The sequence below is a fragment of the Maylandia zebra genome, linkage group LG18 (assembly GCF_041146795.1).
Source record: "Maylandia zebra isolate NMK-2024a linkage group LG18, Mzebra_GT3a, whole genome shotgun sequence".
In the NCBI taxonomy this organism is placed as follows: Eukaryota; Metazoa; Chordata; class Actinopteri; order Cichliformes; family Cichlidae; genus Maylandia; species Maylandia zebra.
Window position 1 is genome coordinate 10,171,242 of NC_135184.1, and position 27,941 is coordinate 10,199,182.

The following is a 27,941-nucleotide window of genomic DNA, read 5'->3' on the forward strand; positions in this document are numbered from 1 at the left end:
GTTAATGTGTAAAGTTACTCACAGTACAAATATGAATGTGTAATTATAGCTGTCTGTTAGCTCCCCTGCTGCTGACGCATGCAGGAGAGCTGACATTTTCCCACCAGGGGATGCCACATCTTTATGACTCAGGGGCCCACAGCCAGGATGGTCTGTGTTAGCGCCAGATTTGCTGCGGTTTAGTCATTTTCACTAAATTTCCCATTTTTATTTAGTTTTACATCAGTGATTTTTATTGATTTTAACTCAGTGAGTTTAGTGTCTGTTTCAGTGCTACTTTTACTGGTTTGGGTAATATCAGGAGTTCAGAAGAGCATAACAATAAATAGACATATAAAAAAAAAAACCTCAAACTGGCTGTGTTGGCAGATAATAATATCCTGCTATTAAACTATAATTATCTATCTATCTACACATAGAAGCAGTGAATGATGAAGACTACGATGAACTTAGATTTTGGGGGAATGACTTACCCAGAGTGATAGGTAACAACAGTTGCTTCTCTAAAATTACTGCAGGTATCTTTCCTCCTTGGCATTGTGTTAATGCACACGTGAAAACTGCCAAAGCTTTGTCACAGATACTGATTGAATTGATCAGATGCATTTAGTGCTAGTTACCCTCTTAATTCCTATGGAAGCAGTAAGAGGATAGTTCGTTTTGCACACACTGCTTCTGCATTTTTCCTCAGTTTTTATTAAATGATTAATGACACGGTGTAATATGTCAATGTTGTTCATCCAGGCTTGTATTCCCACAACTTTAAGCTTTGCTAAGGAACGACTGATTTTTGTCACGTTCTGACATATAAAAGATTGAATTTTGAATAAGGTTGTACTTTCTTTTTACATAACTTGATCCGTCCATCCATCTTAAATCGTCCATCAGCATGTGTAGAGATTCATGCAGATGATGCGTCACTATCATGCACAGAGAGTGGAGAGTAAACACACATGCTCTGGGTAGTGTGGGAGCTCACCAGCTGCCGATCCTCTCCCTTCAAAATCGCCGTAACTCTGACTAGAAATTGGCATTTGGATTTTTCAATCTAGTATCTGTGAGCATTATGTGAGTAAAAGTATGGCCTCTGAGTTAAAGGTCACGGTGTAAACCTGAAATGATGTCTCCTGGAGCTTTTACCAACCACAGTTTCCCATTTTATGTTGTTTAATGTTGCATTTTTATCCAAAGTGCAGTGAAAGACTCATCATTAAATATTTAAGCTATGGATTAAAATTCATAAATCAATATTTAGTCCCTTTAAGATTGCGCAGATTCGATAACTAACAAGTACGACTGATTTACAAAGGTCTTTACTTTTTCATTATCAGCATTTAAATTGATTCTTCAAAGCCTGTTTTAAAGAGGAGCATTCAAACAGCAACTTCATCCTCATAATTATTTATTCATTAAATAGTTCCCCCAGCGTCTGTACACCCGAGGAGCAGTTTAAACAGATGCGTGCTTCACGCTCAGCCTTCAAGTAACATGTTATTGATGACTTATAAGCAACACGCTGATGGCCGTGTCACACTTGCTGCAGTTTTTCTCAGCTTCTTTGGCTCAGTCCTTGGATGACAGTTGAAATTGTCAAAACAATATGTGAAATTCTTAAAATGTTTTGTTATTTGCGCACAACAAAAAGAGTATTTGTCTTTTCTTGTTGTTTGCACTTGCAAATGTATCAGGTTTAGGCAAGTGGCTAAGTGCAAATGTCCACATGAACAATTATCAGTGCTATTTGGTGTGTCTGGTCAAAATAGATGCTATGAATAACTTAAATCCCGAAACTATGTGAAGATTATTTAATTGTGTAAGTCACCAAATGCAGGATTGTTCCTCAAATAGTTAAAATGTGACAGGCCTCTGCATGGTTCAGTCATAAATGTGCGTATTGTAACATAAATATTCACAATTTTCTCAGTTTTTTTTTGCTCAGTTTACGTTTTCAAAATAATTTATGAAATCCTTTGAAGATTTCGGGTTTTTATGGACAATAGAAAGAGCACGTCTCCATCTTTGTTATCACTTGGACATATTTTAGGAAACATAGGTACAGTTTTTACAACTTGAACAGTTATTGGCTGCAACAGAGTTACACCCTGAAGGAGCTGCTTAGACAAACATTTATAGGGGCAACAGGCTGCCAGTGGAAGAGGAAAAGGAAATGTGGTGCTGCAGCAAAGGAAGGAAAACACAATACAGTGGTGTGAAAAAGTGATTTCTTTTTTCTTTTCTTTTTCTTTTTTTGCATATTTTTCACACTTACAAATGTTAATATTATACAAAGATAACCAGATCAAATGAAACATATCTAATTGATGATTTCAGTTTTCAAGATTAAACAAAGTTATCCTAACCCACGTGGCCCTGTGTGAAGAAGTAGTCCCCCACTACACCTGATAACCGGTTGTGCCACCCTTGGCAACAAGAACTGCAGTCTTGTGTTTGTAGTAACTGGCAAAACCTTCACGTCACTCTGGAGAAATTTCTTCTTTGCAGAATTTGTTGTAATTCAGCCACGCTGGGGGGGTTTTCAAGCATGAACAGCCTTCGAGTTTCAGATCATTGTCCTAGTGCAAGTCTGCTTGAGCTTTAGGGCACAAACTGATGGTTGGACATTCTCTTTGAGGATTTTCCAGTAGAGGGCAGCATTTGTGGTTCCATCATTTACAAGAAGTCATTCAGGTCCTGAGGCAGCAGAGCAGCCCCCGATCATCACGCTACCACCACCATGTCTGACTGTTGGTGCGATGTTCTTTGTATGAAACACTGCATTAGCATTATACCAGATGTAATGAGACCCAACGCTTCTAAAAAGTTCAGCTTTTGTCTTGTCAGTCCACAGAGTGTTTTCCCAAAAGTCTTAAGGATCATCAAGATTTTTTTTTTTTTGGTAAATATTAGAGATGGCACGATACCGCTTTTTTATGTCCGATACCGATACCGATATCATAAATTTGGATATCTGCCGATACCGATATGAATCCGATATAGTGTGTTTTTTAATCAATAAAACTGTTTTTTTAATATCTTGCTGCATTTTGTATAAGTTCATACTCAAGTTTAAATAAACAACACTAACAGTAATGGACTTCTATACATTTTACATCAGATTAAAACTTTGGGTGTAAGAGTCAGATAATTATTTATTAAAAGCTAGACATTTTAAATGAGAATAAGAAAGAAAAGTATGTCTTTGTGCCCCCTTTTCCCTGTTAATGCCCTATCGGCCCCCCTGGCTAAACTTTGCTAGATCCGCCCCTGCACAGTTACCAGCTGTCAGCTATGTAGAAAAAGATCCTCGAGTAGAAAGTAATATTAAATACATTCTAACAACAGATTATCAAGCTTAAACGTGCTGCTGTTGTTCAGCCGCTGGTTTCCTCTTTCTAGTGCAAAGTGGGCGATAAACAAACAAGACTCGCCACAGAAAAGCCGATCAGCTGATCATTAAGCAGTTTCATGATTGAAGTAGCAGCAGGAGAGGGAGGGGGGAGAGGCACTCGCTCCATATATCTGTTGTTAAGCTTTACGCTGGAATGCTTTACAAACATTCAGAGATGAACTTACACACTTGCTTTACTTCTCTCTGGTATCACTTCCTCGGAGATGAAATGCCGGTTTGGTAGCGAGGCTACAAATACACACAGCCGCTCTATCACGTGAGCACACTGCTCCGACATGCTACGGTTATGAGCCGAGTTATGCCATGTCGCAAGTTTTGTGAGGTGCTTTTTTGATATTTAATGGATCGATTACATTTTTTATTTCTCTCCGATATCCGATCCAGTAATTTACGTCAGTATCGGACCGATACGTAATATCGGATTGGTCCATCTCTAGTAAATATGAGACGAGCCTTTTGTGTTATCTTTGGTCAGCAGTGATTTCTGCTTTGAAACTCTTCCATGGATGCCATTTTTGCCCAGTCTCATTCTTATTGTTGTATCATGAACTCTGACCTGTAGGCAAGTGAGGCCTTCAGGTCTTCAGATGTTGTTCTGGGTTCTTTTGTGACCTCCTTGGTTTGGTGACCTTTTCCAAAATGATAGATGTCAGCATCCGTTTGTGCCCTGAAGCAAAAATGTAGGCCTTGATCAGGCTTGGAAACGCTATAATGGGGCTGAATTAAAACAATTCTGCAAAGGAGAGTTGGCCAAAATTCCTCCAGAGATGTGAAAGACTCATTATCAGTTATTGCAAACTCTTGTTTCCAGTTCTAGGTTCAGGGACAATTGCTTTTTCACACAGGGTCAGGTAGATTTGGATATCTTTTTTTCCTTTAATAAATGAAACCGTCAGTTAAAACTGTATATTCTATTGTAATATAAAAGTAAGTGCTCAGAAATTAAATAAAAAAAGAAAAATACAAGTAATTAATAATAAATACTCACATAAGATAAAGAAGCAACAAATACTTATCACAGAAACAATATGCAAGAAACATAAACCTGGATTTCTCTGTAAAACGTTGTGTAGAGTTTTAGTTTCTTCTCTTTAGTGTATTGTCCTGTGTTGTGTGACCACTGAAGGACATTTTTCTCCACATTACATGCAAATGTAAACACACTGTTTTGCTTCACAAAGCAGAATGTAAAACCTTCAGCTCTTAGTGTAACCACCATCTGGAGAGCATTGACCTTGGTAGCAGTGAGCTTTCCACAGAAAATAATAGTGTGGTAAAGTCCGTGTCACTTTGAAACTCTAGAAGTGGATGTTCAGTGTCAGGGGCTTAAAAAAAGTCCAAAGAAACAAAGCAAAACTGAAAACGCTGCTAATACTCCAACTCGTTGCAGATGATTACATTCAGAGAAATACTTAAAATGAGCAAACATTACCTTTTTCGCTATTTAGAGAGCAAATAAAAACAAGCAGACACTTTTTAAGTCACAACAGTGTCCCTGCATCATCAGGTTAACAGTTTGAACTTTTGCTGTATTTCAGTTAGTGTCTTTTAAATCTGCATCACTGATTTGTGTCATGAAATTACCTCTGCATCTTCAACGAAAGTCTTATTAGGCTTTTACTGACAGAACAGCCTTTATGTGAGTGCACTGTAATATCATGACATCAACAACACTGGACATAAAGCCTGTTTTTATTCTATCCTGTACTGTCGTCAGTAGAAAAGTTAGGAAAATACAACATTTGAAGACAATGTCAGAAAATAATACTAAAACACGCTATTTTTCATTTCGAATTCATCCAACATAAAGACACTGGATAAACCTCCAGGAGACCTCCACTAGAGGTCAGCTTCATTGTGCCGTCAGGTAGGAGCTGTAATAATAACATGATTACTTGCTAAATTTGGCACGTTGCTTGTTTTTTGTGTATAAATATTGGCATTTTCTAAACAAGAAAAATCACGTGATTGCCCTCATGATTAAAGTAATGGTTCCCTCCTTTTTTACAGTTCCTCTGTGACAAAGTAATGCTACCTTTAAAAATATTTCTCTGAGAAAATGTGACAAAAACGCACATTTAGAGCGGGGTTTCAGTCATATTTGGGCACGTTTGGAAAGTTTTAGTATTAGACTTACTGTTTTGGTTTGAGTAAAGTCTTGGTAAAGGCTGAATAATTGAAAAAAGTGACGCTCCTCCCTGTGCTGCCGTACAGGTGCACCAGGGATCCTTCCCTCCCTCTTGAGCCCTGGTTCGTCCCACTGCGCCTGCGTCCCAGGGCATGCTGATAGGCATACAGAGCAGCTATTGTTAGCCGAGGACCGAGCAGCGGCGGCAGGTTGTATCAGGGCTTATCCAACTCACCCCCCTACCTGTTGAATATTTACACGGTTTATTTGCAAGCGAGGGCCGAGTCGCTATCGAAGAACAAAGTTAAATAAGTGGCCAGCTGAGGAGAGGAAGAGTGGTGGAAGGAATGAAGAAAGGCTTTTAGGGAAGGAGGAAGCAAATAAAGGAGAACACGAACTCAACAGGTTAGCTACTTCAATGTTATAGCAGAGGCTCGGATTTTTTCATCCCACATCGAAAAAGATAACCCGAAATAAGAAAAAAAAATGCCGTTGGGACCATGGAAGAAGAAAAACAAGTCAACAAAGGAGCATTTGGTGGAAAACGAAGTTGTCAGCGGCGGGCACACAGGTGCGGGGAGCTTGAGTAAATCCGCGGTGAATGGAGCGGGGCTCCCGGCGCCACCTGCCAACCTGCGGCCCAAACTAGTCTTCCACACGCAGCTGGCGCACGGAAGTCCCACCGGCAGGATCGAGGGATTTGGCAATGTCAAGGAGTTGTACGCGAAGATAGCAGAGGTGTTTAATATAACTCCACCTGAGGTAAGATCTCACCTGTTGTCACAGGAAGGGTGGGGGGTGTCAGTGATTTAGCGCTGCGTTTAGGTGTTGAAGCTGGATTTTACAGGGAGTACGTGAAGTATGCTAGCACACTTGGTAGATGTTTAGGAAAACACGAATGTTTTGCCCTTTAAACCTGACAGGTAATTTAACTTAAATACTTGGGAAGGTTCAAAGGAAATCACTGATCCAATATTTCAGAAAGTTAAGAAATTAGGGGAAAAAGTACTTTTCAAATTTTTTAAAAAGTGTAGCTGAACTTTTTCAAGGTTTATGCTATGAGCCCCTGAAAATGGTTTACATATACACAACAGTAGTGTAAATGCAGGACTTTGTTGGCAGGAAGTATTTAGGAATAAATAGTACTTTGAGTTACGGAAATGATCTTTCTTCCAGCTCACGATGTCGTAAATGTGTGACAAACAAAACACACTTGACATGATTATCAGAACATATAACATTTAAAAAACAAAGAAGAAAACCAAAATAGATGGACACAAATACAGTCCCAGACATGTCAACAAGACATATAAAATCAAAATAAACCATATGAGGAATGACACAATATCAAAACCATAGAAACTTATTTCCAAACTCCTATTTCTATGTCAAGACTGACTTATTTTCTCAACTATTCACATCACCAGTGTATATAATCCAGTAGATTACTAGTTTTTTGTTGTTTTACAATTACAGTGACTTCCTCTTCAGAATAAGGACTTTCCCCTTCCACTCTTAAAGATCTCACTGCTTCTTTCAGGTTGGGCTAAACACTTTTTATAAGTGGCTTTTCTGAGAGTGTAATTGCGTTGTGGCCATTAAAAGTCTATGATTGCCTCATGTTTGTAAAGACACACCCTGCTCACTCTAGTGTACTACTCTGTACACCTTAAACCCTGTAAAACCATGGGTGCTACATGCAGTCACTGGATGCCTTACAAATGAACATGCATCTATTTTTAGATGCTGTTTTATTGCGGTAAAACACGAAAGCTCTCAAGACAAAAGTGTGTTCTACGTCCTCCTCTGAAGTTGTACAGTTTAAGCTCTGGTTTTAAAAGGAAAGCGTTAGTGGCATTTGTGTCTTTTGTTTACCTGACGGGTAAAGTGCATAACATCCATCATGTCGTTAAACCGAAATCACCTGCCAGGACGTCTTGGGTTCTGGCTTTCAGCTTGATGCTATTTGAATATGTTAACACCCAACTCGATGGGTGTAGCGTCTGAGTCTGAAAAGGGAATCCTGTGTGGAAGTGCATTAGTACCCAGCAGGGTGCGACTCAAAGACTCACGGTTCTACAGAAGTCTATGGAGAACCGTTCTTGGCTCCTTTTCCCATTGTTCTTATTAAAAAGAATTTCCCAGTGATTTTTTTTTTTTCAATCACTAGTTTTTGATATTAGGCCTTCTGGCATTGGAAATACACAGATATTTACTCCTAAAAGCCTGCAGGGCAAGGGGGAATACATCCAGAAGCTGGAATAAAAATTTCAGGAACATATTTTCAGAGCGGACCCTGAAGTCCTACGATTTTGCTCATTTTCTTCCTCTCCTGCCTCTATATAAAGGAAGTTGAAACACAGCTTCCTACAAATGGAGTAGTGACCGTTTTGATAGTGTAGGTGTCAGGTGATGGGTTTTATTACGCAGCGTGAAGCTTTTTTATATGAGGTGAAATATTGAAATACTGAAAACCTTCAGCTCAAGCTTCACAAGCCAGTCGGTGACGTAACAGTGGCTACATACATCTCTTGCAGCATCAGTGTGGCAGACCTTAAACCAGATCTGACCCACAGATCATCTCAAGCTGGGCGTCCACGTCTTAGAAGGAAAAAAAAAAAATCCTGTTCATTATTTTTGGTTCCAGTGTAATGAAAGGCTAATTTAAATATTCACTTAGCATTTGGGTGGTTTTTAGAGGTATGACTATACGATATTATCACAACACTTAACTCACGATAAGCTATTATTGCGATTTATCACCTTTTTTTGCCTGCAGATTCTGCCCATAAAGGTAAACTTTATCAGTATTCATTTTATCTAATAACAAAGTCCTCAGTCTTTCTCTCACTTCAGTCAGTTTTATTGCTGACAAACTGAACTGTTTGTATTACAGTCTAGTCCAGCTTAACTGAATACAACCATCTGGGACAACAGTACAGTTCTAGCTATTCTGAACCATGCAATTTGTAAAAACTATGCAGCTCCTTCAGGAACTGAAGAATTTGAAACTAAACTAACTAAAAAAAAAAAAGTTTTACGTTAAATTAAAAAGTGTTAAATTGAAATAAGATAAAACACATTGTCTTAAATTAAAATAAGTCAAATATCCTGTTGTTTGCTGCCCTAAAAAGTTTTCTTCCAGCATGAGGAGAAAGTGTGAAGCCTATATGAGCTTTGTTCAAATGTAACAATTATTGGATAAGCAATAAAGTGCTGATCAAGAAAGAACAAGTATGAGACCATAAGTCTGTTGTTTGCCTTTCCATTAAAAAAAACAAACTTTTCTTCAGGGTTGTATTTTAATAACTGGTACCTTTAAAATGGCTTCAAAATTGGCATGCAACAAGGAGTGCAAAGTAGACTGAAATTGCATTTCTTCTAGCTCAGCACAGACATAACAAACACTGCATGTCAACATTGTAGGCGGAACTTATGATATGGGAGTATATGCACATCTTTGTACTGAAGAATAGGAATTAAAGTCAAACATGGTGGAAAAAAGTTTAAAAGTGATAAACTAGTGAGTGCAAACCAACTCATTTTAAGTTCCAGTTTAAAATTCACGCTGACAGAAACGCGCTCCTTCCTCCTTCAGAGGATGATGCATGGCGACATGAAGCTGTATCGAGACAGATTACGTTACACAACAATTACAACCACCTCATTCAACAGGCGCGCAGTAACTGGAAAGGAATTTGTTTCAGTAGCATTGGTATACAGTGAATCACGTCATGTGTAGATATACTCCTGATAATGGCGTGCCGCTCCTCTGAAACTCTGACTTGATGGAATAAAACTATCTTTAATTAATCTTAATCCCTCAGTTTTTGTGTCTAAATGGCATTTGTCCCGTCACGTTCATGAATGACCCTCGGTGAGGAATCTCCTGCCTCTGTTTGAACTTGTCTCATTACAACAACTGCCTCACAGCACGTTCAGAGACTGAACTCTCACTGCGCTTAAGTACCAGCCTCAAACCTGCTCCTCTGTGACTTGTTTTATGACCACGTAAAGGGTGACGAGAGAAAACCTGCACTACAGGGATCACCGGAGATTCACATTGACGCTAGTTTATTTAGATTGTTGTCACACTGAGAGATAAAGAGTTATTTCCTGCTAATGCCTCAATGCTTGCCTAGCAGGTAGCACAGGAAAAAAAATTACTCAATGTCAACATACTAAGTTATGCCGTTAAGCAGTTATCTCACATTGATAGCAGCCATGAGTGTTTTTAGGTACTCATTAACCATTTCTCTTTTACTGTAAAAGAATATAAAGAAAGCCAGTACATTTCTTTTCTGGCTTTTTATTTACAAAATGTCTTATCAATCAGACCTGTGACATTTAAATGGAGACAGAGCGAGGGAGTTAGATGTGATAATGTTTCATGGACTCCACGGCTTTTACCACAGGAAGTCCCTCGTGTCCGGCTCAGTGGGCACAGCCTCAAATCTAAGCAGATAAATTGTCCCAGAGGACCCAGGGAAGCAGCCTCCTCCTTCCGTAAACACCACCAAACCTTGTTGCACTGCAGTCTGAACGTGGCTGGTAACAGGATCAGCAAAAGACAGCAGTAATGCTAATTTAAAGCCAAAAAAGTTTTGCTTTACAGGAGCAAAGTAAGAATGAAAGACAATATTATTCAGTATGGTTGCTGTATAATATCTTATTTTGTTGCATTTGCCCGAATTATCCATCCATTCGTTCTCTTCCGCTTATCCTTATCAGTGTTGCGGGGGGCTGGAGCCTATCCCAGCTACCATAGGGTGATAGGCGCGGTACACGCTGGCTAACACAGAGTGAAGGACAACCATCCATACTCACATTCACATCTATGGGGAATTTAGAAAAGCCCTGATTCAACTAATTTGCCCAAATTATCATTAATGTTTTTCCTTGTGACATCAAAGTGTTTTGTCTGTAAATTACCCACAAATCTCCCCCTCAACAAACAAAGATTTTAAAAAAGGCCATTACTGCTAAAGTCTAACTGATTTTTTTTTCTCCAACGTTTCCAAGATTTAACAAAAAAAAAATCATGTATTATTTCACCTTTGTTTAGCTCTCTATTAAATTAACAGTGACATCTTTTATCTGGGAGTGTACACTCTGAATACGGCGTAATCGTAACCTTAATACATTTTATTTATATACCATGTTTAGTATTTTATTTTATGCATTTCTAAAGCACACAGCAGACAGGACATTTTACTGTTCAATATCAGCTAGTCAGTGTTCTCTGATGGAGATCTACAAAAGGGGATGACACTTAGAGAAGTCTAAGACCGGTTTATGTAATTGTTTTCTGAAATGTAACGGAGCTTGTTGTCACCCCACCCAAATGGATGATATAACCAACAGGTTTTATGTTTTAGTCTTCAGCTTTAATTAACGTTGACCTATTGTGCTAGCTTGATATTTTATTTTCTGGACGGTGCTAGAGTAGCTTTGCATGAGTTACAGTTTACAATAAGCCCCACAGGTCCTTTAGCCATTAAAATGACAGATTTTTCAGTTTTGACAATGATCTGTATGCAATGCTTGGCTGGTTTTCTCCACTAAAATAAAGATATCTCAAACCTATACCTGTGACTTTTGACCAGAGAATCCAAAATATTGTAATAGAGCCGTTTATCACTGGGACTGATGATTTAACCGGGAGAGTTTTGTGCTTGAGCTTTGAGTGAATGAACATTTTCTGTGAGGAAAAATAAAATGATTTTGCAGTTTTCAGTCCAGTTTTATCTGGAAGTACTTGAAGGTAGTGGCAGCGAGGTGTATTTCTCTGCCAGAAAGAGCTGTTTCATGCCGCTTTAAGAGATGTGAGCATTTCCTGAAGAGTACATCAAGAGGCTGTGAGATTTTAGGTATTGCTAAACTGTCAAATGCAGTTGGCACTCAAAACCGACTATCAGCCGTTATTGGATGTGCCATCTGGTTTAGCTGTCATAAAGACCTTTGGATCTTTGGATTTCATATCAACATAACATTTTTTGCTTTTTTGAAAGGCGTAGTCTTATGTTTTTATAAGCCACTAAATAGTTACATGTTTGTTTTTTAAAGGTTAAAATATGAGCGAGTCAAGTCGTGTTTTCCGGTAATTTTTAGGGTAATTGTGTTGCTTAAAGTTTTGGACATCAGAATGTTCTTTGAGTTGTCACAGCTGTGCAGCTAGTTCGATTCATTTTATACTCTTTCTTTTATGTTTATTCAGTTACGTTTTGGCTAAACTGTTAAATCGAATCTATATTTTTATACTTTAAAGTCAACCATCCTTGTAAATGAAGTTATGGAGGACTAAATAATGTAAGCTGATTTATTTGGAGCTGCACAGACTGTGGTTGTTTGTAAACCAGTCGCTCTGTGAGGTTACATGAGATCTTGGCTCAACCAGATACAAATTATGTCATGAACAGTATGAACAGTGGTGTTGTCTTCCTTGTTGTGCCTATAATAGGTTACACATTTCTTTCCAAGAAACGGTTGCATTAAGGCATGTCTCAGTTCACTCTGAGCCTCTGTTGTTGTGCTTTTAATTGGAAGCTGGGTCATTTTATGGAAAATCATTCAGCGTTTCCCACCTGACCCACTCAAAATCAGCTGATTCCTCCCCCCTCTTGTACAATAACTTGACTATATGTTACAAAGCCATGCAAAATTTTGCCATCACACTTTGAATATTTGCAGTCATTTTTTTAGCCCACATGAATCGTTACATACAGGAGATGGCTACGTGAAATTTTCAGGATTGTAAAACGGATTTAAACTCTGTTAAAAGCCTGCAACAAAATCAGTTTTATATCCTGTTTTCATGACATTGTGATCAAAAGCAAAAAAAAAAATCAGTTTTTGCTTTTGTAAAACTGCTTGAAACTAAACTAAACCACAACTTTGTACAACTTGAGTAAACAGAATCTCAAATTTTTCTTCAAGAGTCTTTTTTTATTATATTTTTTACCACAGTACAGACTATAAACCAAGATAAGAAAACAGTTTAAACACACATCTCAAACCTGCCCCACCCTACTCTTAAGCCGTTTTCACACCTATGTTTACTCTGGTCCAAAATTGTTTTGATGAGTTTGTAAACTTGTGCATTTTTCTCCTGGTTTGGTTTGTTTTCACGCAGAGAAAAATCTAAGTTGACTATGAGCAAACCAAAATGCATCACTACAAACCACGTGAGGATGTTCAGGCCGCTCATTGGCCAGATGATTCTGGGACGGGAGCAACAAAAGTAAATTCAGGGAGAAGGTGACGTGTTCTGGACTATTAGACAACGCTGAGAATTTACGTTCCTTTCACGGCTTGTGCAGACTTTTTAATATCTTTAGCATCTTCCTGCATTCAGAGTACAAACAATACAGGACATTTTTAGCCCAAACTTGTACCGTAAACCTGGTATTTTAGTTCGAATCGGATCACGTTCACACCAAACAAGAACCACTCTGAAGTTCGTTTGGAACCACACCGAGACCACTCACTCCAAAGGGTCTCGTGTGGTTGTTTTGGTCCAAACCTGAGTGCGTTAACTGTGTTTACACCTACACGAACAAACCGCACCAAGAGGGAAAATTGATTAGTTCGATTTAATTGGAACTAGAGTACCAGATCAAAGATCTAAACGTAATGATCTATATGTTCTCTCAGTGGTAAATAAAAATAAGTGGCAATTTCGGCAATTTCGGCAATTTTCGTGGCAATTTCGTCACATACCTCTAGTACCCTAATTGGTGTTTTCTCTGGTAAATTATCAGAAACAGGATGACACATTAAGGGTACCACTGCTTGTTTCTGTTCCTCTGCATCGCAGACATGAAACTTGTGCAGTTTGGTCGTTGTACAGCTGATTCTGAGTGGGTCAGGTGACAGGCATTCACTGAACTTTCATCTATGGCTTTTGCTGAACGAAGTCATATTGTCCAAGTCACATTCACATTCATGTCTGAGGAATAACTTTGTTACTTTTTTATCTCACACTAAAGCCGAGAATCAGTAACTTGATCTAGAAAGCAAAGAGCAGAGGAAGATTAAAAAACAAACAAACTGGAATCGAAATAAAAAATGGCTAAACGCATACTAAAGCAAACGCTTTATGATGACTAAGATAAGTGTGCATGCGTGTTATGAGCCACAAATGATACACCAATATGATATTACAATCTTGACGTGCTCGTTCAGCTCAGGTCAAAGTCTGTTTATTGGACTTACACCCGCAGTGAGTTACAGCCTCAGGTGTGGCCCTGTGACGTTGCTTCTTGTCCACCTGATGAGCAGAAAGCACTCAGCCATTTGCCTGTAGTTTGAATATCTGGGCTACGGTCGTGCGAAATGGACGTATGCCTTGTTGTTTTTGTTTTCCTCCAGGTAGTTCACAGCCAGACGTTTTTTAATCTGGTGCTGCTGGTGGAGGGTAGTGGTGGTGTAGTAGGGGAATTAGGTGAAACAATCTTATTTGATTGGGCTTGAGTCTGTTGTTTGTGTTACTAGGCTCCAGCACTCACTTCCTGGAGGTCGTAAAAAACAAGCCAAGTCAGGATAAACAGCAGTTCAGGTTGCCCAGTTGTAGACTGTTTGTCCCATATTAAAATGACATGGATTAGAATGCTTAGTAGGTCTTTTATTCATGCATAAAAGTCCTTCTTCTTCTTCTTTGTTTTTTTTTTAATCGAATTGTGAGAAATAATGCAGACCTGTTACCTCAACAGTATGCAAACCAACCAAACCTGCATACAGGAAATGAGGAATGAGTGCTTTTTGAAGTGAACATGTTTCCCTATCAGTGCTTTTTTTTTTTTTAACTCTTATCTAAAATCTTTAACTTATTTCTGCCACTCAATGTTATAAATAGGGTGATCGCAGGCCGTTTACTATGAAGCAAGCTCAACATAGCCAGGTTATCTTTTCTTTATCTGTGTTCATTTACCCTGGCATTATCAGTCAGGCTGAGTACTCACACGAATGTGGTTATCAGTTCAATAAGTCAGTGATTTTTTTTTTCTTTTTTTTTTTCCCAGCTGAATGACAGATTATTCTGAGATGATCAAACTGTAAATCATGTGAGGAGAATAAACAAAAATATGGGCTGAAAAACAACAGAGCTCGCATAAGATGAGATAAGATGAGCTTTACTGACAAACTACTACTTGAATGAAAGGGTGAGTAAAACATCAACAAAGCAGAATCAAAAAGTGACGTGTGCTTAAAGTGTTTATGTCACTAAAGACTGGATAGAGCTGCTGTACTAATAAAGTCTAACCCCAGAAAGGAAAGTCCACAAATACAATTTACCAGTATCGGAGCTCTGTCACTAAGACACAGGAGGATCGGATTAATTACAGTAAATTTGTGTTTATGTGAGTGCCAGACAGTTTGGGGCTTATTTTTAAAGGTCTGTGGGTAAAGAATCCAAATGTGGGCTTAGTTACAAGTTTATTATAAGGTCAGCTTGTTCAAATAGTTAATATTGAGGCTTATAGAATAATAACATTTAAACTTGTTGCAGAAGACAGGAAAAGTGCACAAAATATGTTGTTTTTGTTGTTGTTGTTTTTTTAAGAATCTCTATTACTTATCGATTCAGACCTTTTTACTGTCCGGAGGTCTGAGGCATTTCTCAGGAATGCTCGCGCTGTTTTCCAAAGAACTGTCTGGTAAGCAAGCAGCAGTTTTGCATGTGTTGCCCTCTTATCTCTGCACCAAGTTACTATGAAGATGTATGCTGATAAAGCAAGAGAGCGCACAGAAAGCGAATGAGATTCAACGACTTTGAGCTGCCAATGAGGACGCAGTATGCTGTTGATTGACTTATAGTAAATGCACTAGTGGGTTACCTAGGCAACCAGAGGTTTTTAACGTCAGAAAGTGGCCAGCGGTCGTCCGACTGCAATAGTAATAATCATTTATATTGTTTGATTAGCTTTAGTTTATAGAAATCAAAACAGGTGAGTTGCACAAGAAGAAATGTGCCAACACAGTGCAGTTTATGAGCAATGCCAAGATTTAGGTTGGATTTATTGGGACCAATCTTGGCATTAGACGCCACACAAATACACTCTTCGCCTCACATCTGATCCTTGTAAGTACATTGTGAAAGTACAATATTTATACAGTAGTTGGCCACTTGGATCCTGGCCATCAGATCTGCCACTTGTTTTTATGATGCTTATAATGATCATTATTTAGCTAAGTCTTTTCAGCAGGGATTAATTTAAGGCTTTGTTTTTTTTTTTATTTGGGTAACTTATTCACAGCTGGTGGGTTATTTCCCCAAAGTTTATTTTTTAACCTTCATAACGATCAATCCTCTTGAGCTGAAACTGTTATCGGGACGTCCCAGTGGGATCAGTATTATAAGAGCGACCTGGCCAAGTTAAACACCCCCAGCTTTGCTTTCTAATAACATGCATTTAAATGATCCTGCAACACGATTCCAGGGAACATGAGCTTACTGGTAATAGTGGTTCATTACACATGTGATAAGCAAATTAGCAGGAACTCTTGTCTGTGTGCTCATCGCATGCCCGCAAGAAACGAGCTAACGAGGAGTGCAACGCTGCAGAAACAGACCCCAGGTGTGTGCTCACTCTTCACTGGACCACAGCTTGTTTTTAAGCGACTTAAGTGGTTGTTTACCAGCTGTGGTGGAGTTGTTGTCACGGCAACTTCATTTTTCCATCGGCATCTCTGGAGGAACCGCGTGGAGACAAAAACAGCCACGGGTGAAAAGAAAACTAGTTTTCGTTATCATCTATGATGGGTGTGGTGGTGCACCAGAGGAGAGTTTAACCTCAGGTTGTAGGCCGTGAGCTCTTTGAAGCAGTGGATTTAAAAAAAAAACAAAAAAAAAAAAAACACATCCAGGTATCTGTGGACTGTTTCTCATCAATTATTCTTCACCAATAAACCAGCTAAACTTGGCTTAATTTCAACTAATACAGCTTATTCTCAGGAAATTAGAGACACTTAAATGGAAACTTACTGTCCAGGTTTCACATCAAGCTAAGAATGTGTTTCAACATCAATGAACCGTCTTCCTCAAAGTTAATCTTTAACCTGGGAGGTAAACATGATTTATTTTCAGTGCACTTTCACACTGTATAAAAATCGAATCTGTTTTCCGTCCAGAGCAGGGCTGTCAGACGTGTTGACTGAAAGCTGGACGCTCCAAAGTGGCACACTAAGATGGTTTTATAAATGTGGAAGCTGCAGTTGGGTCACAGTAACCTGACGGTTTTCAGTAGAATGTACTAATACTCCCAGTCAGGTGATGTTAGCATTGCTACACAGATGTGAATATGAATGGAAGAATTTCTTTAAAAGCCATTTCAAGCTAGGCACCAGTTTAACTCTGCTTGAGCAGGTGATCGTATTCCCCAAGGCTGAGTTTGAGTCCAAACCCTTTGCTGCACGTCTTCCTCCCCCACTTTCCTGTCCTTCTCTATCAAATAAAGGCAGTGTTTAAGATAGCCAAGGCTGCTCATCTGTTTTGTAAATGAAATGTTCCTTAAAAGAACATTTACATCTATTTGTTTACATTAAAATAAACCTACGTTACCCGTCCATCCCCATGAACTAATGCCAGTTTAAGTATTCTAGTCAGCACATGCTTTTAAAGAGGGACCTATCCTGCTTTTCTTTATTTTCTGTCATGTGTGTGGTGTCAAAGTGGCGGATGGTTATATTTAAATTATGAGGCCAGTGTATTTAAAGTAATATCTGTGAGGCAAAACATCAGGGATCAGATTACTGTAAAAAGCAGGTCTAATATTGTGAGGTTGGCCCGACTGTTGGGACGTGGACAGCAAGGGTGAAAATAAGTTCAATTAATGTGACATATGCAGGTAAAATAAACAACTGATGTTGTGAATTGGGACAACAGAAAAAAGAGAAGTGATGATACCAAATGTTAGCTTTCCATACTTATTAGTTTGCTAATAATAATAATAATAATAATTCTCTGGAGACTTTGGTGGTTTTTCCAGCCTTTTCTCAGAAGTTATTTATTTTATTTTATTTTTTCAAATCACTTTATCTATAAAACTACTTAAGGTATGTCATCCAAAACTTAAATGGACTTCAGCAATCTGAAAAGAAAGAGTAGCTGAAGTTCAACATCGAATCCTGAGAACTTGAATTTACTTGGAAATTGAAGACCTGTAGAAAGAACTAGTTTAAAGATGGTAGAAGTAGTCGAAGTATTTTCATTCAAGTTCATTGTGGTATTTAAAAAAAACATCTTCAATTTGACTTTTCTGGAAAGATTTGGTGTTTGCTTGTAAGATATCCAAAATGTGTGATGGTGTCCAGCCTAAAGTATCCCCCAGTAGAGTGTTGTGATGGGGGATCCAAAGACCATTAATCCAAATATATGTTGAAAACAATTGAATATATGAAGCTAAGATTTCCCACACTCAATAGATATGTTCAGACTTTGTAGCATAATATTTTTATGCTAATCTGAGGCAGTTGAGCAAAAAACTGGTGCTGATTTGACTCAGAATGACCCATCTGCCCTCTCCACTCTGGACCACACGATCAGGGCTGTATTGTTTGTCAGCCGGGATCAGAAAGATCATGTTTCAGTTAATTAAAAACAGGCTTTTCATAATAAACTATGCTTTTTCTGCACCACCTTTCCAAAATCACCCCTCCCTCAGCCTTCATCCTGAAGAGTCTCACATCCGCAGTTAGGTAAATGATTACACAGGCCTAAATGCTGATGGATGTGGTTTCCTGCTGGAAAACAGCCACACCACAATACACAGAGCTTAGCTCAGCATTCCCAGTTAAGCCCTAAAAATGCCAAAAAGTAACAGCAGAAGATGGAAAGTGTAAAAAAAAAAACACAGCAGCTTATGAAGGCGTTACGTATGAGTGAGATCCCACTTTGAGCTTGATGCTTCCTCTGTAATCTTTCTGACCCTCGGCTCTGCCGTTAAAAGACTAGAGGCTAGCTGAAGAGGCTGTAAATTGGCAGCGGTTCAGTTGCCAAAGAAACAGGTTTCCTAAGCTTTGAGTCAATACTGCTTCAATGCCGGGGTATACTTCAGAGGCAGGTGCAATTAGGGGCTCTATTTTTCTAGACTTACCTTCTATATATATATTTTTAAAAGCGAGGATAATAGATCTGATTCATACAGTCTAGATGTGGAGAACAAAAGGTGGAAATTGTTATTTTCTCATTTCAGCTGCTCTCTTTCTCTGTTAATAGCCGGTTAGTCACACGTCTATTTCCATCTATATTAAAGTGGTTTTATTATGCATATTTCCATGCTTTTATTCCTGGACTCTACAAGAGTAGCTTTTGTTTTGTTTTTTTTAAACAAAAATTATAGCTTAATGATTGTTTTAAAAAAAAAAAGAAAAAAGAAAAGATACAAACTAGATACAGATGTCAATGGTTCAGGGTTTTAAATATGTATGAGTAGTTTGACTTTTCAGCTTCTGTGTGATTTTATGCAGACGTTGGTTGAAAATGCCTGTGGTAGGTATATGTATATATTTGTTACTCTTTATCTTTATCGGAATGTCAACAATTTAGACTTTTGAGTGCAGATAATTTATTTAAAAGCAAAAGTCAGTAGAGAAAACGAGTATATCGTATGTTATCGTATATCAACTGAAATGTTTTCTTACACAAACTACCTGCATTATATTACCACAAAGAATTGATCCGCGACACAGTTTTGTCTCTAAATTGTAACTTAAATCTGATTCGGTGAGTTTTTAATCCTCTTGTTAAGGACACATGACTAGCTTTGTCTTGGATGATGCTGAGCAGATTGCAGCGCCTCTCTTTTGACTTGCCCTTTTTCCATGTGGTTATCGGGGCTTTGGTGAGCGTGGCAAAGGCCGTGGGAGGTGTAGTATCTGTTCTTGTGAGTCAGGGCGTCAGAATAGAGGCTGTGCGAGAGCGCGTGATGCTGCTCATCGCAAAGTAGCGACACTCGCAGCGTCAGCAGGCGGCCCAGCAGGAGGAGAGGAGTGCTGAGAGCTGCCTGCCTCTAACAGAAGCAGCTTAATGCAGGCGGCAGCCTCGGTAATCGGGCGTAGGCGTTTGCTGCCAGTCCTCCCACCCATGCGGGGGTAACACCCTGGCCTGGGCTGGGTGGGGGGGTTTAAAAAAAAAAAAAAGCTGTCAATTAAGCTACAGTACACCCATCGCCTCCCCTTCTCCTGTACTTCTACTTTTTCTCTCTGCCTTCTCCTCCACTGGCCTCCCTCCATTATAATCAAATTCTTTTATAGTCTGGTAACCCAAGGCAACCAAAAGAGGCCGCGTCAGCCAATGCGTGTGTGAATAGCACTTGTCGGTACACAGGAGGACAAAGAGGCCCAAACAAGGTCAGCCTCACTGCCAGTGACTGATTGGTGCACAAAGGTCATCCTGCAGATAAATCTGTACGAAACATTCCCGATCTGCAAGTCAGCCTCTGAATCCTGGATCATTTTCTCTTGCAAAGCTGATCCCGCAGTCGAAGAAATGATGCACCACTTTAATATGAGCGCTGGTAATAAATCTGGATAAAAGCAGAACTTAGCTCCAGCTTAAATGTCTGTGTAGGTGAGTCAGAGCAGGATAAATGATTCACAAGCACTGGACTCTTCCTCCTGGGTCTCACTGTCCAGCTTCTGTCTGAAGAGGAGTTAAATCAGGCTCCTTCTGGTCTATCATGTTTCTGGTGATCGTGTTGCCCTTCTTTCTGTCCTGGTGAGGTGTGAAGCTACACAGGAGTAAAGGTCATTTCCCCCATTTGCTTCAAACACGATTTAAAATGCAGCTCGGACTATCACCGATTTCACCGTGGGGTGGCAGAGGGCATAACCGCATAACTTAGCAGCTGCTATGAACACAGAGCTCCCTGATGACTTCTGCATTTAGCACAGTGACACAGCTCAGTCATCTACACTCCAGCAACTTTGATTTTGGAGTTCAGCTCAATTTTCATGCTGTGATTAAAAACAGAAATAATTTTTTCAAATAATTGTTAATTATACGAGATGCAGACTTGGATGGACCTCATCTCACATGTGACATATTAATGATGTTCCTGCTTCTTTTCTGTCTACAGATCCTCTTCTGCACTCTCAACACACACAAGATAGACATGGATAAGCTGTTGGGGGGGCAGATCGGCCTCGAGGATTTTATCTTCGCCCACGTTAGAGGGTTAAAAAAAGAGGTAGAAGTCTATAAATCGGAAGATGCTCTGGGCCTCACAATCACAGACAACGGAGCCGGCTACGCTTTCATTAAGGTAAGAAGAAGGAGCAGAGCTCCTCACAGTGAATGCATCACAATCTACCTTTAATTTGCATTGATGTGGAGTTATGTAATGTGATTAGTTAATACAAGGCTAGAAGAACGTCATCTGTTTCCCCTACATATACAGTGTGTTTGTGCAGCTCATTTCACACTGCACAAGCTTTCTCAGTAAAATATTAAGCAGTGAAAAATAATTAAGTTTATCCTCTGCAAATATTATGTTTGCCGGGTACTTTGTGACAATAATAAATGATTAATATATTGAGGTGCTTCTTCAGTGAGTCTCTCGTCTGGCTTCACCATTTCGGACTGCAGCTGTTTGCTCTGTGCACAAGAACCAGATCTCCACCTGCTGCAGGGTCCGGTTTGAGTGAGACTCCAGCTCACAGTCGACCTCCAAAGCAGGTGGAGGACTACTGTTCCCAGCAGCAGTCCAAGATGGTGGAGTTGGAGCAGCTAATTAAGCTCAAGGACCGCTACAAGAGTAGTCACAGGAGGGGAAGTGCCAGGGCTAGCTGGTTAGCAGCTACTGAATTTTCAAAATAAGAGAAAGGAGCCTGGCATGTATGATCTTTCTCTGATGGATTTATTTGGAAAATCCAAATTTGGAAGGAGCTTTTCTCTACTAATAAAACTAGTCGTACTAATGCATGTAGGGTCGCCAACTTGTGGGATTGGGTCACACCTGACTGATTATAGCGTCGTCCTGTGTCTCAAAACGCAAAAAGAAGTGACAATGCCTTTATCCAGCTAATCCCAAATGACCACTCTGTCAAACACACCCAACCTTGTAAAAAGGCACCACAGTTTGGTCAGCAGCCTGACTAGGATTCTCAAATATAAATTTCTTCCCAGTAGCATGCTTGGACCAGTGTTATTTGGAATAATAACGGCAGACTGACGACGACCTGGTTGACAACCAGAAACCAGGATAGACGTATCTGCTTCCTCAGAAACTGATTCCAACCTGCCAGCATTACAGCAGGGCAGACTACCTGCACACACGATAGACCAGTACACACTAACCACTGATTGTATGGATTTGTTCTTTTGTTTTGTTTTTGTAACCTTCACTGGTGTATTTTCACTGTGTGATACCACGTGTACCAATACGTTGGCGGCTCTATGAACATTTATCTTGCTCATTATACTGTGAGCAAGATAAATGTTCAAAGAACGTGTGCATAAACCCTTTAATAAACATGTTGATTATTTTTGTAATGAACCTGTAAATCATCTTGGAACAGTTGATTTCCACAAAAAGAAAAAAAAAAAAACAGCACACGAACATGTGCAACCCAAACAGCAAGTATTATACTGAACAGTGATGATGACATACACGCTCTCAGCTTTACCCACTTAAATAACACACGCTCATAATATATAAAGTAAACAGTAAAGTTAAATAACCTGAGAGCTGCGTGTTCATGTCACATGGATGTAAGTGCTGACTGGCGCAGGTTCCTGCTTTGAGTCTCACTGTCCACATGCATGCTTCGTATTGTCGTCTACTCTCTTCCCACTACATGTCATGTCTTTTTTCACTCTTTGATTCAAATACATGTGAAGAAATAATCTTAAAATATAAATTATTGCTCAAAAGTTCAGGATCACCCAGAAAATTTCATGTTGCTAATATTTAAAAAAACAAAACAAAACATACTTTCACTCATCAAATGAGTTTCAAATAAGACGAGGAATGTAGTCAAGACATTGACTTTTGCTTAATGGTGATTTAGCTCATATCATTCTAACAAGCTGTGAGCAGAGTTGAGAACCGGGATGGGAATCCAATTCATAGAAGTGGATCCAAGTTGTCTGAGCTCTTGGAAACATATGCCTCCGAGCTAGCAATCCCTTTCACCAGTGCTGGCATGTTTTACTGACAAATGATGTCAAACTCAAATCAGTGGAGGTTTTTCACATCGAGGTCGTCTGCAAACCATCGTTTTTTTTCTCTGCTTCTATCCTGTGTTCACTTTTCTTATTGATTCTGAAAACCTGTGCAGACTTGACTAAAATAATTTGGACACAATCACCTGGCCTCTGCATTAAAGCCATTGGAGCTCCATTGGAGCCAGTTTCCTCCTACAACAGGGCAATGACACAAAGAACAGCTCCAGTCGAGCGGCATCCACAGTTTATGGTTTGCAAAGTTCACAGTGATAACCTTCCTTGTTAAAAAAAAATTCCCTTTTAGTACTAACCCCTCCAAATTATCATATTTTTCAGACTGAACTGACAGACCATTTAAGCACTCCTCCATCATAGTCTTTATTTACTCGGTTTTCACCTTCCTGTGTCCTTTGCCCACATGAACCATTCCGTAAAAACCAGCCAGCATGCTGGAGGCATCTCTTCCACCACTGGCGGTGACACTGATCTTTTGCAGGTACCATTTAATGAAGCTGCCAGCTGATTTATTTCTCAACCTATAGACTTGTGGATGTGCATGTCGTCTTGGTCAGTTTGGCCTCCCACTCCTGCTTCTATTCTGGTCGGAGTCAGTCGGTGCTGTACTGTGAGACCAGGAGTACATACAGAATAACATCGGTTCATTAGAACAAGAATACTCTGGGATAGATTGGTTTTTATTTGGTTCTGGGTGTGCATCAGAAATGACATCTTTATTTATTTTTACTGAGGTGTCAAAATTCATCATTAAGGGCACTAGGGAAAAGATTTATTAGGCATGACACGTTTTAATAAAATGGAAAATAAGGCTTATTAACCCTCTGAGGTTTAAGTCTTCATTGATAATGAACACTAACTGTAATCCAGTATTTATATTTTTTCCCAAAAAGTTGTTTTTCTCAGTTTTTCTGCAAAAAAAAAAAAAAAAAAAAAAAAAAAAAAAAATATATATATATATATATATATATATATATATATATATATATATATATATATATGCACGCACACACAAAAACAATTAACGAGATGAAGAAAACGTAACATAAATATGCTAAATATATAAAAGTTGACTAAATGTTCTGTTAATGTGAAGCTAAGCGCATAAATAGCAACACATACATTTGAATCAGAGAGATCATATTTCGGTCTCTTGTATAATAATATCATAAAGTCTCGGCCTGCTCACATGTGCCATCATGTGATGCTGCAACAGCATTGCATCCTGATGACCTGACTGTGTTTAACACTACAGCCTGTGGGCCAGTGAGGTGATGCCGTTGTAAGTTGAGTGATCTTTAATTAAGTCGGACTTAACTTGCTGGACTTTTTCATTATTAATCTGTATGGAAATTGAATGATTTAAGCTTCTCTCGGTTTCTTATTTCACATCCTTAACGAGTTGTGATCTCTTGTGAGGATCACTTGTCTACCCCTGATGCTTGTTTTATAGCTCTGTGTGAAACGTATGGAGGGAAGAGGCTCTAAGAGTAGTTTTATGATTCTGATTCACCACCACCTGAACCCACAGCATGACCTCCTCTAAAAAAACCCTCAGACCCTGGTTATACTGACATTCAAGGATTATTCTGGATCTTACTCTTTTAATTAAAAATGGAAGAAAGTGACCTTTGTTGCTCTTCGGATTTCCACAGAAGTATGTATAATTTAAACATCCACAGGCTCACAAACAGCGGATAATACCGGTCTGATCCACATGCACTAGTGTTGCTTTCAAACAAAAAACGAAACCCTCAAACATCAGCTTTCCGTGTAGCTTTTATGCCATCCTGTAATTACATCACTTTTGTTTCCTTTTTTCTGTGCTCTCTGTATGTGGCAGCGTATCAAAGACGGCAGCGTTGCGGACAATGTGAAGGTGATCTGTGTTGGCGACCATATAGAGTGCATTAATGGGCAAAATATCGTCGGGACGCGGCACTACGAGGTCGCACGCATGCTTAAAGACCTGCCCAAAGACAAGCCGTTCACCCTGAAACTGGTCGAGCCCATGAAGGCTTTCGGTAAGTAAGAAGCAGCATCGACTCAGAAGCTTCAGCACATTAAACAACTGATACACATGGTAAAGAGACTGCGGGCCAACTTTGAGGAGTATACAAGTACACTTTCTCTCTTGGACAAGTTGTCATATGTGTTTGAGTTTAGGTTGTTTCAGTGTCATGTCACAATCCTGTCAAAACAAGGTGCGGCCTATGAAAGATCTCCTTTTACCTACGTTTTGACACCAGGCTCATGTCGCTGATAACTTCACAATGCAGTCACGTTTAAACACTGCAGCGTGGGCTCTGCATTCCTTTCAGGGAAATAAACAGTTTACAAAATCAAACCTGTTTTACCAGGTTTACAAGTTCAGAACAACACACACGCACACCGTGTCTTTTACTTAATATTGTCTTCTCTATTCACAGATATGCTTGAACCCCGGTCAAAGGGCGCCAAACCTGCCGGTGAAAATAAGATCGGCACAGGGAGGGGGACTCTGAGACTCCGCTCCAAAGGTCCGGCTACCGTAGAGGATGAGGTGCGTTTCTCTCGAGGAAATAAGTGTTTATTTTGAATTAATGTCCAAATCTGCATGAAACAAAGGCACTGTTGTCAGGTGTCCTTGTACAAGGGCTGGGTAGAGTAGTGAACGTAATACGGAGCTCGGGGATTAACGCTTTGAGTCGTGTGTTTGTGCTAGCCGACAGAATTTGAGGAGAAGGCCGTGAAGAAAGTCGATGACCTTCTGGAGAGCTACATGGGCATCAGAGACACTGAACTTGGTAAGGATTGTCTAATTTAAAGTTTTATTTTTCCCCCTACTACTACTACTCTGCTGGCCTGTCAAGAATAAAGGGTCATAAAAAAATAAAGCCCCAAAATAAATGTTAAGCCGGGTATCATACTGCACCCACTGTTCGCCCTGGGTCTTTATCAGTTCATCAGTCTAAGGTCCTCATATTCTGCAAGATTATAGCAGGAAGCTGTGAAATTCCATCATACCTGTAGTTCCTTTGGGATTACAGGCCTCAATCTGATCAGCTGATGAAGGTTTTGTATTTCCAAGAGTGTAGTGCAAAGGACAATTTAAAGAAGACATACCAAAAAAAACATCTATTTCACTTAAAAACATCAGCAAGAAAATTAGACTTGTTCTAAAGTATTAATATTTAAACAAACAAATAGTTAAAAGTTAATATCCAGCTGTGGCTGAAGTACTCAGGTTTCACTGTGTGTCCACTCTGACAGTTACTGCATGACACACAAACCCCAGAGACAAAAAACAAACAAACAACAAAACAAAGAAATTTATTGTGCTTGTTCGCCGGCTGAGGCTGAAGAAGCAGGAATGTGGGATTTAAACCGAGGCGACATTTTATTAGCAGATAGTAGAATGCATAGGGAATGCTGAGCCACCAAATCACACAGTAAGATGCTGTCCCAGATTCAGAACGTGCTGGAAAATCTTCTCACTCTCTTATTTATAAACTCCTGGACTCTTATTTACAACACTTCCCGGTACCAGATTTTTAAGAACATGCTAAGAAATATATTTCCCCTGAATGATGAGCTGGTGTTGATGTTTCTAAACAAGAAAATTCATAAATGGAGATTTGGGGTTCAACCAGTTCTCTGTTGCAGTTTTATAACTGCTGCTTTCATACAAATTTCAAGATGTCAGTCAGGCAGTTTGAATTCTTGATGGCAGAGTTGGGAACACATCTAGGGAAGCCGAATAATAATTACAGAGCATCAGCATAAATATTTGCACACGTTCGGTGTGTAAAGGCCTTAAATGCAATAGATGGATTTCATTTAAAAAAGGAAATAAAATATTTCCAGTTTGCGTAATGCCTGAATTCATCTTCTTAAGAGCTCTCGTAGAGGATTCTCAGTCTCGACGCTCATTTATCACCTCCTCTCTCTCCAGCTGCTACGATGGTCGAGGTCGGACGCGACAAGAAAAACCCGGATGAATTCGCCATGGCGTTAGACGAGACCCTCGGAGACTTCGCCTTTCCCGACGAGTTCGTCTTTGATGTCTGGGGCGCCATAGGAGACGCCAGGGATGGAAGACTTTAAATTTGCAGCTGCCTCCTCCCTCGTCGCATATTCCACAAACACACACCCCAAAATCTTCATAATCTCCGAAGTCAACTGGACAAACTTTAAATAGCACCACCCAGGAGGGGGGGTGGATGCAGTGTCCCGCCCTCTCTTTGTTCTTAGGTGTAGCTTTGCTCTCTGCCAAGGCGTCTTTAAAAGTCAGGTTTAGCGCATCAGCACTTCTTTTGTGTAATTGTTACACAATTACACAAAAGAAGTGGACCCACCTCCGGCCTGCTGACATTCCAGATGTTGTGTAAACCTCAGCGATAGAACAGCTGCAGTTTGAAGCTCACGATGCATTTAAGTGTCGTCCTGCAGGGGTCTGTTAAATGGTACATGCACAACCTTAAATTTTAGAGTTTGATCATGTTTTATAGTAGCTGTGTGATTTTTTTGAATGTTCAGATGTATTGCACAGCTTTTTATAGGCTTATTTTTATATGTGGAGGTGCTGCTGATTTTTACAGCAGCAGCATTGTGTAATTATCAGTCATAGTGATTGTAGCAATACTCCTCTCTCTCCAGAAACCTGTTAAATCGTTTAAATGATAGAAGTTGCCCTTACGACACATCTCGAGCAATACAGAGAGGACTTTTTACTTGGAACGCCTTTTGATGACGACACACATTCCTCATATTTCTTTTTCTCGTCTTCTGTTAGGTCTGTTCAGCGTTTCTTTCCCCCTGTAATTTATTTTATAATAGAAAAACCAGATGCTGTAAGACTTTCAAAGATGTGGCTCGACATGAAGGCCACGTCCAGATCAACTTCAGTCTGCAGTCTTAAATAAATGCACTTGTATTAATGTAACTGCACCGGCTGTCAAAGTGAATTTAAATACAGACTGATTACCGTCATATTCTGATGTTAACTATAAGGGATCACTTTTGTTGCATAGACAATAAAATTTTTACTGTTAATGTGACTGCTGTGTCATGAATGCATCTGGCTCCAGACTTGGTTGTGCATCTTCCTCTGAATATTTGCAGTTCATTGTAGCTGGTAATGTTTGAAAAGGCTTATTTGTATTTTGTAGTTTTTTTTTAGTTTAGTTTCAGTTTTAGTCTTATTAGTTTAGATTTACAGGGTGTTTCTCAGGGGTAGGATT

General features: G+C 39.5%; 1 protein-coding gene across 1 annotated transcript; it reads left to right on the forward strand.

The window, feature by feature from the left end:
• Positions 1-5,648: 5,648 nt before the first annotated feature.
• gipc2 (GIPC PDZ domain containing family, member 2) lies at positions 5,649-27,758 on the forward strand. The gene is made up of 6 exons (XM_004555241.2): positions 5,649-6,299; positions 20,615-20,800; positions 24,563-24,743; positions 25,149-25,261; positions 25,424-25,505; positions 26,654-27,758. Exons 1-6 carry the CDS (start codon positions 6,024-6,026, stop codon positions 26,803-26,805), a joined length of 990 nt encoding a protein of 329 aa, XP_004555298.1. The 5' UTR covers positions 5,649-6,023; the 3' UTR covers positions 26,806-27,758.
• The last annotated feature ends 183 nt before the right edge of the window (positions 27,759-27,941 follow it).